The 12,391-nt window shown below is 38.6% G+C and overlaps 1 protein-coding gene across 1 annotated transcript; it reads left to right on the top strand.

Moving 5' to 3' along the window:
- Nucleotides 1-9,791: 9,791 nt before the first annotated feature.
- Nucleotides 9,792-10,730, top strand: LOC125401318 (olfactory receptor 11H4-like). Its single transcript, XM_048435555.3, has one exon. The coding sequence runs from the start codon at nucleotides 9,792-9,794 to the stop codon at nucleotides 10,728-10,730; it is 939 nt and encodes a 312-aa protein (XP_048291512.1).
- The last annotated feature ends 1,661 nt before the right edge of the window (nucleotides 10,731-12,391 follow it).

Raw genomic sequence — 12,391 nt, 5'->3', positions numbered from 1 at the left:
AACTTCAAAAGCCTGTACTTCACAAAATTGGACAGCTTAGAGGAAATGGACAATTTTGTGGATAAATATTACTTACCAAATTAAATCAAGACCAGATAAACAAGTTGAATAGAGCTATAGCTGCTAAGGAAATAAAAACAGTCATCAAAAGTCTATTCCCTTCCAAAAAGGAAAAAGCCCACATGAGACAGAAGACTGATTTTCAAAATATACAGAGAACTCAAAAAACTTGACATCAAAAGAATAAATAATCCTATAAAAAAATGGGGTACAGACCTAAACAGAGAACTCTCAAAACACTAATCTCAAAGGACTGAACGACACTTAAGGAAATGCTCAACATCCTTAGCCATTAGAGAAATGGAAATCAAAACAACTCAAAGAATCCATTTTACACTGGTCAAAATGGCTAAAATCAAAAACACTAATGGTAGCTTATGTGAAGAGGATGTGGAATAAGGGGAATGCTCCTCCATTGGTGGTGGGAGTGCAAACTTGTATAGCTACTTTGGCTATCAACATGACAATTTCTCAGAAATTAGGAAACAATCTACCTCAAGACCAGCAATACCGCTGTTGGGTATATACCCAAAAGATGCTCAATCATACCCCAAGGACATCTTCTCAACTATGTTCATAACAGCACTATTTGCCATAGCCAGAACCTGGAAGCAACTGGATGCCCCTCAACTGAAGAATGGATAAAGAAAATGTGGTACATTTACATAATGGAGTATTACTCAGCAGTGAAAAAAATGACCACTTGAATTTGCAAGCAAATGGATGGACTAGAAAAAAACATATTGAGTGAGATAACCCAGTTCCAGAAAGGCAAATATAATATGTATTCACTCACAAACAACTTTTAGACATAAATCAAAGAAAATCCAGCCTACAGGCCACAACCCCAGAGAACCTTGAGAGAAAACCAACAAAGAGAATCCTAAGAGAGACATACATGGATCCACATAGGAAGATAAAAAAGATAAGATCTCCTGAGTAAATTGGGAATATGAGGGTCATGGGAGAGGGGAGAAAGGGAGAGAAGTGAAGAAAAATGTATAGCTCAATAAAAACTATAAAAAAACAAAAAAAAGTTTTAAAATTACTGTGTTTAAGGTAACTATAAAGCAAAATTGGACCTTCAATATTAATGACTGTTAAAGGTTGTTTTTGTAATTGCCTGGTCTTGTACAACTTTAACAAAATGTTGTTTATGCAAAAGAATAGGTCACAAGGTTAACAGCTATTTCTGATTCTGTTAACTGCATACATGTGCTTTATGTATATATTATGGTTTCCAGTTTTGTGTTTTTATGGGAGTTTGGGGGCAATATGGGTTTATATATGTTTCTTGTATTTTTTCCTTTGACTTTTTTTCCTTCTGTTTGTTTGTTTTGTCCTGTTTTATTATTATGTATGTTTCTTTTAATTTTATCCGACTTTATTATTATACTTTTAGATTCTGGTTTATGTTCTAATGAACAACAGAAAGAAACACTAAAAGTTTGAGTAGTTAGGGAAATGGAGAGAACCTTGGGGAAAACAGATTATAATGTCTGAGAAAGAGATCTACTTCCATGGAGGATATGGAGCCTGAACTGGTCATCTTCTGTAACCAAGCAAGGCATCTGGTATTGGGCCTGGAACATGAACCAGCTACAAGACCATTAACCTACAACCTTTCCTGCCTGTGAAATGTGCTGGGGTAAACATGTCACAGAGCCTGTGGGAGTGGCCAAAAAATGACTTGTCTAACCTGAGGCCCATACCACAAGAAAAAGTCCATGCTCTACACTGTCTGAGTGACCAGGAACTGGAAGCTGGGTGACCCAGAGACATAGGATCAGTGCCTAGCCAAATCATTAGTGAGACTTCTTCCAGCAGCTGAGGGGAGCAGATGCAGAGACCCCCCACAAAATACTAGGAGCTCAGGAACCCCACAGAAGAGCAGGAAGATGGAATGTAGGAGCTAGAGGACTCTAGGACAAGGAGACCATGGACCACATAATTAACTAAGCAGGACTCATAGGGCTTCACAGAGACTAAAGCAACAAGCATGGACCCAATATGAATCTATGCTAGGTTCTCTGAAGACATGTTGAAGTTGTTAAATTTGGGATTTTTGTGACACTCCTAACAGTGGAAGAGGGGAGATGGAGTTTTTCTGTGTCCTAGCAGTCACTCCCAAATAACCACAGAGACTTAATATTAATTATAATTTACAATTATAATTATAAATGATTGACCAATAGCTTAGGCTTATTACTAACTAGCTCTTATATTTTAAGTTAGTCCATCCTCCCTATTTACTCTCTTCCACATGGTGATACTGTTATTAACATGGCACGTTCATCTCCCGCTCCCTTTGCATCTGGCTGGTGACTCTAGACTCTGCCCTTCTTCCTTCCAGCACTCTCTGAGTCTGACTCTCCTGCCTAACCTTATTCTGTTCAGTTATTGGCCAGTCGGGGGTATTTCTGAGTCTTTTGCCTGCTCTTGGGACTCTTTTCTTCCTACTGGGTTGCCTTATCCAGCCTTGATATCAGGGTTGTGCATAGTCTTATTGCATTGTGCTGTGTCATGTTTAGTTGATATCCCTGGGATACTTGCTCTTTTCTGAAGAGAAATGGAGGAAAAGTGAATGTGGGGGAGAGGTGAAGTTGCGGGAGAGACTGGGAGTAGTGCAGGGAAGGGAGGCTGCAGTCAGGATATATTGTATGAGAGAACAATAAATAAAAATGAAAAATAAAAAAGAAAAGAATAAATAAATAAATAAATACCTCCCCTGCACACACACACACACAAAAAAAAAAACAATTTGTTTTGTGATGGCTGACTATTCTTGGCCATGGAGTTTGTTCTGAAGTGTAGTTGGTATTTTTCATTGCTGCTGTATCCACAATAGCTAAGAAATAGAATCAGTCTACATGTCTTGTAGCACAGTTAATTTTTATTTAAACAGATGTAAGATTCCCCTCTGTATGCTGTGAATACTGTTGGGTCTGGGGGGGGGGGGGGTCATACAAAGATGAGAACACCATCAAGTCTTATAAACCAGAAGCAAACTTTAATCCAGAAATCAGATCCTAGGAAAACCAGAAGCAAACTTAAAAACAAAAAATAAAAATAAAACACCACGGGGCACAGAAGCTTTTCAGTTAGCTGAGACCACAACCAGAGATGGTGTTTGTTAGGTTGTGGCAAAAGGCCGGTTTCTGAACCCACTTTTTAGAGTAAGGGCACCAGGCATTATCTCTGAACAAAAGAATTTTTACAACCTTGCCCTGACCCTTGGGTTGGTCAGCAGAGACCCTAAAGAGGGGAGTGAGTGCTAATGTCAATAGGTAATTAGACAGCCATCATGAAATATGTTTCAGGGGAGATTACAACGAAAGTCACTAATTGCGATAAAACAGATATTTTTAGCAATTAGTCAGAAAAGGGGCTGCTTGTAATACTAGAAGGTTAATAAATTAGGATTAACTGGTTCTTAGGCTGAGAACTTAGGAGACAGCAGAAAGCTTTTCACATTATGTCAAGGTAAAACTCAGATACTGACTGCCACACTTTACAACCTCCATTATCAGAGCTCATCAATTAAACCCTTGTATTTGTCCACTGTCTCCTGGTACCTCCAGGTGTAAACTGGAGTCTGATGCCTCTCCTCTGGTGGCACCAGTTTTCCATAATGGAGACAGTGTCTAACCCAGAGGTCACATATCTCTGTCTGCTAAAGGTTAACTCAGTTCACATCTGTCGTTTATCAGGGATGACCAGGACACTTCTCTCAATTTGTAGAGAGACACTCTGGCCTTGTAAATAAAACAGCCAGTTGTAAAATGACCTATGCTTCCCAAGCATCTGAGAAAATAGCTCACTGTGAATGACTGATCCTTGATCTGCTGTTCTCATTCTCCTAGACTTATAACTTTATATTTCTTTATTTCTACATTCTTATTTTTGGAATCTACATTTTTATTTTCTTATTCCTGGACTATTCAAATACAATTTGTTAATAAAGAAACTGTCTTAGGCCTGCACAATCCAGAACTTAGGTAGGTGGGGAAAACTAAACTGAGTGCTGGGACAAAGGAGGCAGAGTCAGAGAGAAGGCTTGTAGCCCTGCCAGAGTCAGACGTGGGATGGAACCTTGCTGGTAAACCACAGTCATGTGATGATACACAGATTAATGGAATTTGGTTAAATTAAGATGTAAGAGTTAACCAATAAGAAGCTAGAAGCCACGCAGTGATTTAATTAATATAGTTTCTGTGTGTTTATTTTGAGTCTGGGTGGCTGGGAACAAATGATCGGTCTCACAAAACAACAGCTTACTTCCAAATATAAATAAAAATTGTTTTCTTCCTCTTGCAAGTGAAAATCTAGGATGAATAATTTAATGTTTAAAAATTTAAGGTCTCTGTTAGAAGAAACCAAATCCAGATTTTGGCCTTTCATTTTTGGGATGTGACATCTTCAGCAAATTATTTATATAAGCATCAATAACTTCATCTACAAAATAAAGTACTAGTCTAAAACTAGTTCATGGATTATAATTATTATTATGGCAATTAAAATTCTTATTCATAGATATTCATCCTCTCGGTAAGTGGCATTTAACAAGCTTTTGATAAATATTGATTGCTAATGTCCATATGACACATAGGTCAATTGTGAACACAGGTAGACTTTTGGATTCATGTAATAAATCGAGAAATAATTAAATGAAATAGACTTTCCTTTGAACAGAGAATGTGGCTCAGAAGTTTAGATGAAAGAATCCTTGCTCCAATATGAGAATAAGTGTATCAGATACATAAAACAAATTTAACAAAAGAATGGGTCCCTGTGGTAGTGTCCATCCTCCTAAGAGAATTTCAGCGAAGAAAAGCCTGCATTAAATAAACTGGCTTTGATCCAGAAATAGCATCACCAGGGACAAGCAAAGAACCCAAGTTTTCACTGTTATCCTTTCTGACAAGGGTAGGAGAATATATTTTCCATGTAGAAACAAACAAACAAAAACCCCAAATGCATTCCAATTGTAAACACAAGGGACAGAGCTCTGGGATCAGAGGGGATTAAGAGAAGAGACCTGCTCATCTGAACACTGTCCTTGGTCTCAGTCAGGGCCTGCGACTGTGGCCTCAGCAGAGAACAGATGTCCCTATTCCATAATGGAACTTGGAAAGTCTGCGTTATGATTGCGGCATGAAAATGTGAGTATAAGAAAGAACCGTTCTACCTAACAGTTCTGGCTTTAAAATGAACCGTTACTCACAGGGTACATCAGCTACAAGTACAAAAGAACAAAATAAAAGTAGTTGTATTGCTGTCCCTCAGTCTGCGCTGCCATTACAGCTTTGTGATCTTTCTTCTAACCTTTAGCAGTCTCCTCAAAATTAGATTTATGAATTAAGGTAAAACTCCACCTATAAATTAATGTCATTTACATTTTGTTTCTCTTAGGAAAGAGAGCTAGAGTGAGGCTCACAGTGAAGGCCAAGAGTCAGACTCTCTGAGAAGCCAGTGTGCATCACTCCCTTTAGTGCGACAGTGAATCTTTGTGTTTATGAGATGGTATTGGTGACCCAAAAGTAAAATGCAGCCTTAGGATGCTCTGCTAGGATCCTTCTTCAGCCTCTAATAGTCCGAAGTCCAAGCCACAAATGAAAGGCAGTAGCCGCCATGGCAAGACGAGAATGGCTCAGGAAAGGTCTCCCTATCAACTTTCCACACTCTAGAGACAGCAAAGATCTCAAAATGTGCTTGGAAAAGGTAAGTTCTTTCAAAATCACTGTTGTATAATGAATTTTTTCAACTTATAAAAATATGCACTAAATAATAAACAATATTTAGTAATATATTCACAAAAATGCTCTGAAGCACAGACATATAGAAAGACAAAAGCTATCTATCATGTTAATAGTAGTACTTACTACTATTAATTTTAACTTTTGTTTCTTTCCATATTTCCTCTTTTTCCATTTTTGGTTTTTAGAGACAGGGGATCTTTCTGTATAAATAGTCCTGACTATCTTGGAACTCACTCTGTAGACAAGGCTGGCCTCGAACTCACAGAGATCCACCTGCTTTTGCCTCCCAAGTGCCGGAACCCCCATCCAACTTCTTTCCATAATTCTATAACTTGGTATTACCTACTCTTTCTACCAAAACATGTATTTAAAGAATTAAATAAAATCTTAATAGGCAAAGAACTCTTATCAAATATGAAGAACTCCATGTCGGATTTTATTCAATAATTCTAATGTTTTTAAATCTCTGATTGTTTTAAACTGTCTGACAGAAAGGTTTTTTTTTTCAAGTTGATATTCCTCTCGAATAGTTTTGCTAAATATCATTTCATTGCATATTGATCAGCACTGACTTCCTGTTTTCCTAGTTATTGGTCTTTTCTAATTTAAAAATAAGAGAAAATTAAATTTTCAAATTTAAATTAGTAAGATTTATATATAAATTAGATTAGTGAAATAGTACCCACAATATTCAGTGAAATTTTACTTCTTAAAATGCCCCTTGATTTTATTTAAAAAGAATAATATTTCTGACTTTAGATATATTTTACATGCAGATGTATAAATGCATGTTTTAAAAGGTTCATTGTATTTAAAAGCTTCCCAGGATGTAGTATGCTCTCTGAAAATTTAGCTGAACATTTGAAATGGTCTAAGCCAATAGACAGCTACAGAACTATGAAATGTAAGGCAAGGACAAAGATTGCCAGAGACACAAAGCGTAATTCCATTCCTAAGAGGGAAGAACAGAACAGGAGAAAGAGAGAGGAAGCTGGTGTGTGAGCCTGTAACTTCAACACTCAGGAGGAAGCAGAGGCCAGGGAAGGCCATCCAGCTCTGTACATCAGAGTTTTTTCTATGGTGTGTATTCTCATTATCCGTTTTTGTTGGATGGAGGACATTTAGATTGCTTCAATTTCTAGCTACTAGGAATAGAGCACCAGTGAAGATGGCTAAGCAAGTGGAGTAGGGTATTGAGTCCTTTGGGCATTTGCTAAGGAGCAGCATAGTATGGTAGATTTAATTTTAGTGTTCTGAGAGTTGTCCACACTGATCCATACAGTGGCTACACCATTGTGCAATCCCATGAGCAGTGAGTGAGGCTCCCTTTTACCTATGTTTCCTCCAGCATTTGTGGTAGGTCAGTCTGTTGATCTCTGGCATCCTGATGGGGTAAGATGAAATCTAAAAGTTGTTTTTATTTGCATTTATTTCTCTAGTTGTTAGAAATGTTGTACATTTTTTAATATTTCTCAATTATTTTTCTTCTTTTGCAAATTCTCCAGTTAGGTCATTTCTAAGAGGTCATTTGCTAATTTTTATTATTTATCTTTTGGTGTCGATAGGTCTAGAAATTTATCCATTTCTTGTAGGTTTTTCAGCCTAATGGCCTATTACTTTTTAAAATGTCTCCTTTACTATTTTGAATTTCTTTGATGTCTATTTTTTATAAATAAAATTTTTATAAATAAAAATGTTCCCTTTTTATTTCTGATTCTGTTAATTTGGGTCCTCTCTTTCTTTCCTTTGGTTAATTGAGCCAAGGGTCTGTCAATCTTGTTTATCTTTTCAAAGAACAGCTCTTACATTTGTTGATTGATTGAATTGTTTTCTTTGTCTCTATTTCATTGATTTCTGCTCTTTTTTATTAGTTTTTCCATTGACTGGACTTGGATTTGGTTTTTCTTGTTTTTCCAATTTTAAGTTGCATCATTAAGATATTATACTGTCATTTTTCAAATTTTTTAGTGTAGGCTCTTAGAGGTATAAATTTTCCTCAGAGGAGAGCTTTCCAGAGCATTTGCTTTGCTGTATTTCATTTTTGTTTATTTCCAGGAAACTTCTTATTTCCTTTGTGATTTCTTCTTTGATCGTCTTCATTTCAGCTTGAGTTCTCTTCGGTGTTTCCAATTCCATTCTCGAGCCCTAGATTTCCTTTCTCTCTTCCATCATCGTTTTGTTTGTTTCCTTCTTGGACAACAGTCAAGCATTTATTCTACTTAAGTTCTTTTTCCTTAAGTTTACTGAACCATTTCATTGTGTCTTCTATAAACTCCTTGAATTCTTTGATGAAGTTAATCAATGAGTGCTCTTTGAAATTCTGTATCCTGAGAGTCAACCAGGAAATTCTCATTTGCAAGCATTTCTAGAAGACTGGAAAGTACTGAATTGTTCTTTTATATTATTGGTATTTTGGGGATGAGATCTCAGCATGTGGACTTTTATCATTAACTCTAAGCCTGCTGTGGACAGAGCAGGTTGAGGCAGAAGAGATGTGCTGGCAGGTTTGGCATACAGGCTAAAAACAGTTTTGGTGGAATAAAGCCAGATGGACTGAGGGGCCTGGTGTTGATATGCTTCCTGGTCCACGTCTAGAATACAGGAGCACATCAGGTTATGTGGAGAGGGCCCGTAGCTTGGCAGTGCTGCTGTGTGTGGCTAGACTAAGACAGGACCCTTGATATGGGACATGGGCTAGATGTGGCATTTTGAAGAAAAGGTATGGATAGGAAAAGCAGGAAGACTCACTAGGCTAGCCTCTGGAGAAGGAGGAGACAAAAGATCTGACTGGGTGGAGAGGTTAGATGCACTGCAGAAGAGACCTGTTTGTGGTGGCAGACAGCGTAGTTCCTGGCTGAAACCAAGAGGATGACAGATGCATAGAAGGGGCTGGCCAGACCAAATGGGCCTATCTGGAGAAGCACTGGGCTGGAGTCTAGGTGAAGAGGTGGAAAGGACATGAAGAAGCACAGGACTGGAGTCTAGATGAAGAGGTGGAAAGGACATGAAGAAGCACTGGACTGGAGTCTAGATGAAGAGGTGGTAAGGATGGAGAAGCACTGGACTGGAGTCTAGGTGAAGAGGTGGAAAGGACATGAAGAAGCACTGGACTGGAGTCTAGGTGAAGAGCTGGAAAGGACATGGAAAAGCATTGGACTGGAGTCTAGATGAAGAGGTGGAAAGGAAATGGAGAAGCACTGGACTGGAGTCTAGATGAAGAGCTGGAAAGGATGGAGAAGCACTGGACTGGAGTCTAGGTGAAGAGCTGGAAAGGATGGAGAAGCACTGGACTGGAGTGTAGGTGAAGAGGTAGAAAGGACATGGAGAAGCACTGGACTGGAGTCTAGGTGAAGAGGTGGCATATTGGAATCTTAAACCTTATTTTCTCTCCTCTATGTTGTTTAAATTATATTAGCTTCACAGTGGTGGCACAAGCCATCCAGTACTTAGGAGGAAGAGTCAGGTAGATCTCTATGAGTTCAAGGTCAATCTGCTCTACATAGTGAAATACAGGACAGCCAGGGCTACATAGTAAGACCCTATCTCAGAAAACCAAAATTATTCTCATCTTTATAAGTGTATTAAGTGAGAAGCTGAGATATCAGTTTAACTTATTCCAAACAATCTTCTGAGCTGTCAAGACCAGGGTTTTCCAAGACTAACTATACACTAAAAAATGAGAGAAGAAATATGTTTGCTTTCACATTTATTTTAATTCCATGAAATTTTTTCAAAAAGGTTTCATAAGACTATTGATATCTACTATTTTGGCTGATCAATGGTTCATTATTGTGAATATAAATATATAAGTTATCTCAACAGCGATACTATTGGAGTGTCCAATCAAACAACAAATAGAAAACACCACTTTGGATGTTCTGCCCTATGGCCAGAATGTGTATGCTCTTTCTTGAACAGGAGTCAGGAAACATAATTTCTTAATCTGTAATTATCTTCACAGAATAGAAGACAATGACCTCAGCCAGAAACACCTCCCACACTGTGAGTTACTTCATCCTCTTAGGCTTCTCTTCCCGCAGAGAAATACAAATCTTCCTTTTCTCCATATTCTTTATGATTTACATTTTGACTTTGCTTGGAAATATGGCAATTGTATCTGCAGTGCACTGGAACCACCGGCTCCACACCCCCATGTACATCCTGCTGGCCAACTTCTCTTTCCTGGAGATATGCTATGTCAACTCTGATGTGCCCAACATGCTTGTCAACCTCCTCTCCAAAACCAAAACTATCTCCTTCACTCGATGCTTACTCCAGTTGTACTTCTTCTTCTCCTTGGGCACCACCGAATGCTTATTTCTCTCTATCATGGCCTATGACAGGTTCCTGGCAATCTGCCATCCACTGCACTACCCCATTGTCATGACCATTAGGTTCTGTGGTAGCCTGGTCATATTTTGTTGGGTCTACGGGTTCCTTTGGTTTCTTATCCCAGTGATACTCATCACTCAGCTGCCATTTTGTGGCCCAAATGTGATTGATGACTTTCTTTGTGACCTCGGTCCCTTGTTGGACCTAGCTGCAGTCTGTGCCCCAGTCCCAGGCACTGTTCTCATCTGTGGCACTATGAGCTCCCTCCTCATCTTTGCCACATTTTTTTACATTATTGGTTCATATACGTTAGTGCTGAGGGCTGTGATACGGATGCCCTCTGCTGCTGGCTCAAAGAAGGCTTTCTCCACCTGTTCATCACACCTGGCTGTGGTAACTCTATTTTATGGCTCAGTCATGATAACATATGTAAGTCCAGGTTCAGGTCAAGCAAAGGGCATGCAAAAGTTTACAACTCTGTTCTACTCGGTTTTGACTCCTTTCTTCAACCCCATGATCTACAGCCTCCGAAATAAGGAAATGAAAGATGCCTTGAAAAACATTATAGGTGGTTCCTAGGAGGTCTTTCATATTACTGGATTATTTTGAATGAGTTCAGAGCCCCAGACATATTCAACAGTTGCCACAGGTTTCATGAATCACAGAACAGCAACAAACAACATATTTGTACAGCACAACCCTATGTGGCAATGTCAGAGTCTTGAAGCCACAGGTCAGTAATGAGCTGAGAAAGTTGCAGGCAGATGTGAACTTTTCAAAGAGAGACACTTCAAAACTGTAAGTGCTGCATCATCAGTTTAGCTTTGGCCCTGACAGAATTTATTGTATCTCTTATTGCATGTCGTTTATAACATGTCTTTCTTTGTTCTTTGTGTTACAGTTAGCTTCCCACAGTCTGTTTATGCATGCCTTCCCATCTTCATTAGATTGTAAATTCCTTGAGAACAGGAACCACAGTGTTGGTTGCTGTCATTTCAGAAGCCAACACAGTACATAAATGCCTTGAAAGTAAATTTAAATAAAGATAAATAAAAGGTCACAAGAACAGGCAGGCTGCCTGTGGACCTGCTCCATTGTCTCTGTTCCCTCAGACCCAGTTCTCAGAGTTGCCCTTAGCAGGGCAACAGAACACCAGCTGCAGCCTCCCCTGCCATCTGCCCATGCCTCCTACAGATCCCGAAACCATTCTCCCTGCCTCGTTACTGTGTCCCAGCCCCTTGATTGGGGGGACACCCCCTGCTCTGCCAGAAGACCAGGTACTTGGCCCTGGTCCTGCTTCATTCTTTCTTTTTCCCCAAACCATGGCTTCATGGTCACCCTATGAGCAGAAATTACTTTTTTCTCCCCCACACCAAAAACAAAAAAAAACAGAAACAAATAATTGATGAAGCAGAGAGTTGATTCATTGAGAAAATCAACATCAGCAAACCCTTAAAACTAAAAGATGGCAAGATAATACACAAATTAATACGATCAGAAACAAAACGGCAGACATAACAACAGATGGGGAGAAAATCCAGAGACTCATAAGGACATATCGTAAAAACCTATAATCCACTAAATTGAAAAATCTAAAAGAAGTGGATAATTTTCTCAATAGGTGCCACTTACCAAAGTTAATTTAAGGTCAGATAAATGATTTAAATAAATCTTTAACCCCTGGTGAAATAGAAATAAAAGTCTCCCAAACAAAAAACAAACAAACAAAACAGTGTTAGCTCAGAATTCAGAATTCTACCAGACTTTCAAAGAATAATTAATGCCAATATTTCTCAAATTATTCCACAAAATAGAACAAGGAACATTGGCCAAATCATTTTATGAGGTCACATTCACCCTGATACCCAAAAAAAAGACTGAGCAAATAAAATTTCTCATATGAACATAGATGCTAAAACACTGACAAGCCAAATCCAAGAACATATCCAGAGGATCCTCCACCATGACCAAGTGAACTTCATCTCAGAAATGCAGGAATAATTTATTGTGTGAGAATCAGTAAATGTAATCAACTTTATAAATACAATTAAAGAAGAAAAGCACATGATTGCTGTGGGATATTCCTGTGCACTGTGTAAATTATGCTCTGATTTTTCTAATAAATAAGCTGACTGACCAATAGCCAGGTAAGATAAGGTTAGGTGAAAAAGCCAAACTAAGAATGATAGGAAGAAGAAAAGAGGAGTTGGGGGAGATAATAGGCCAGCCACTGAACAAGC

This window comes from Myodes glareolus, chromosome 12 (assembly GCF_982192425.1).
Source record: "Myodes glareolus chromosome 12, mMyoGla1.1, whole genome shotgun sequence".
Taxonomy (NCBI): Eukaryota; Metazoa; Chordata; class Mammalia; order Rodentia; family Cricetidae; genus Myodes; species Myodes glareolus.
Note: the sequence above shows the minus strand (reverse complement) of the source record. Positions and strands in the feature narration are given on the sequence as shown.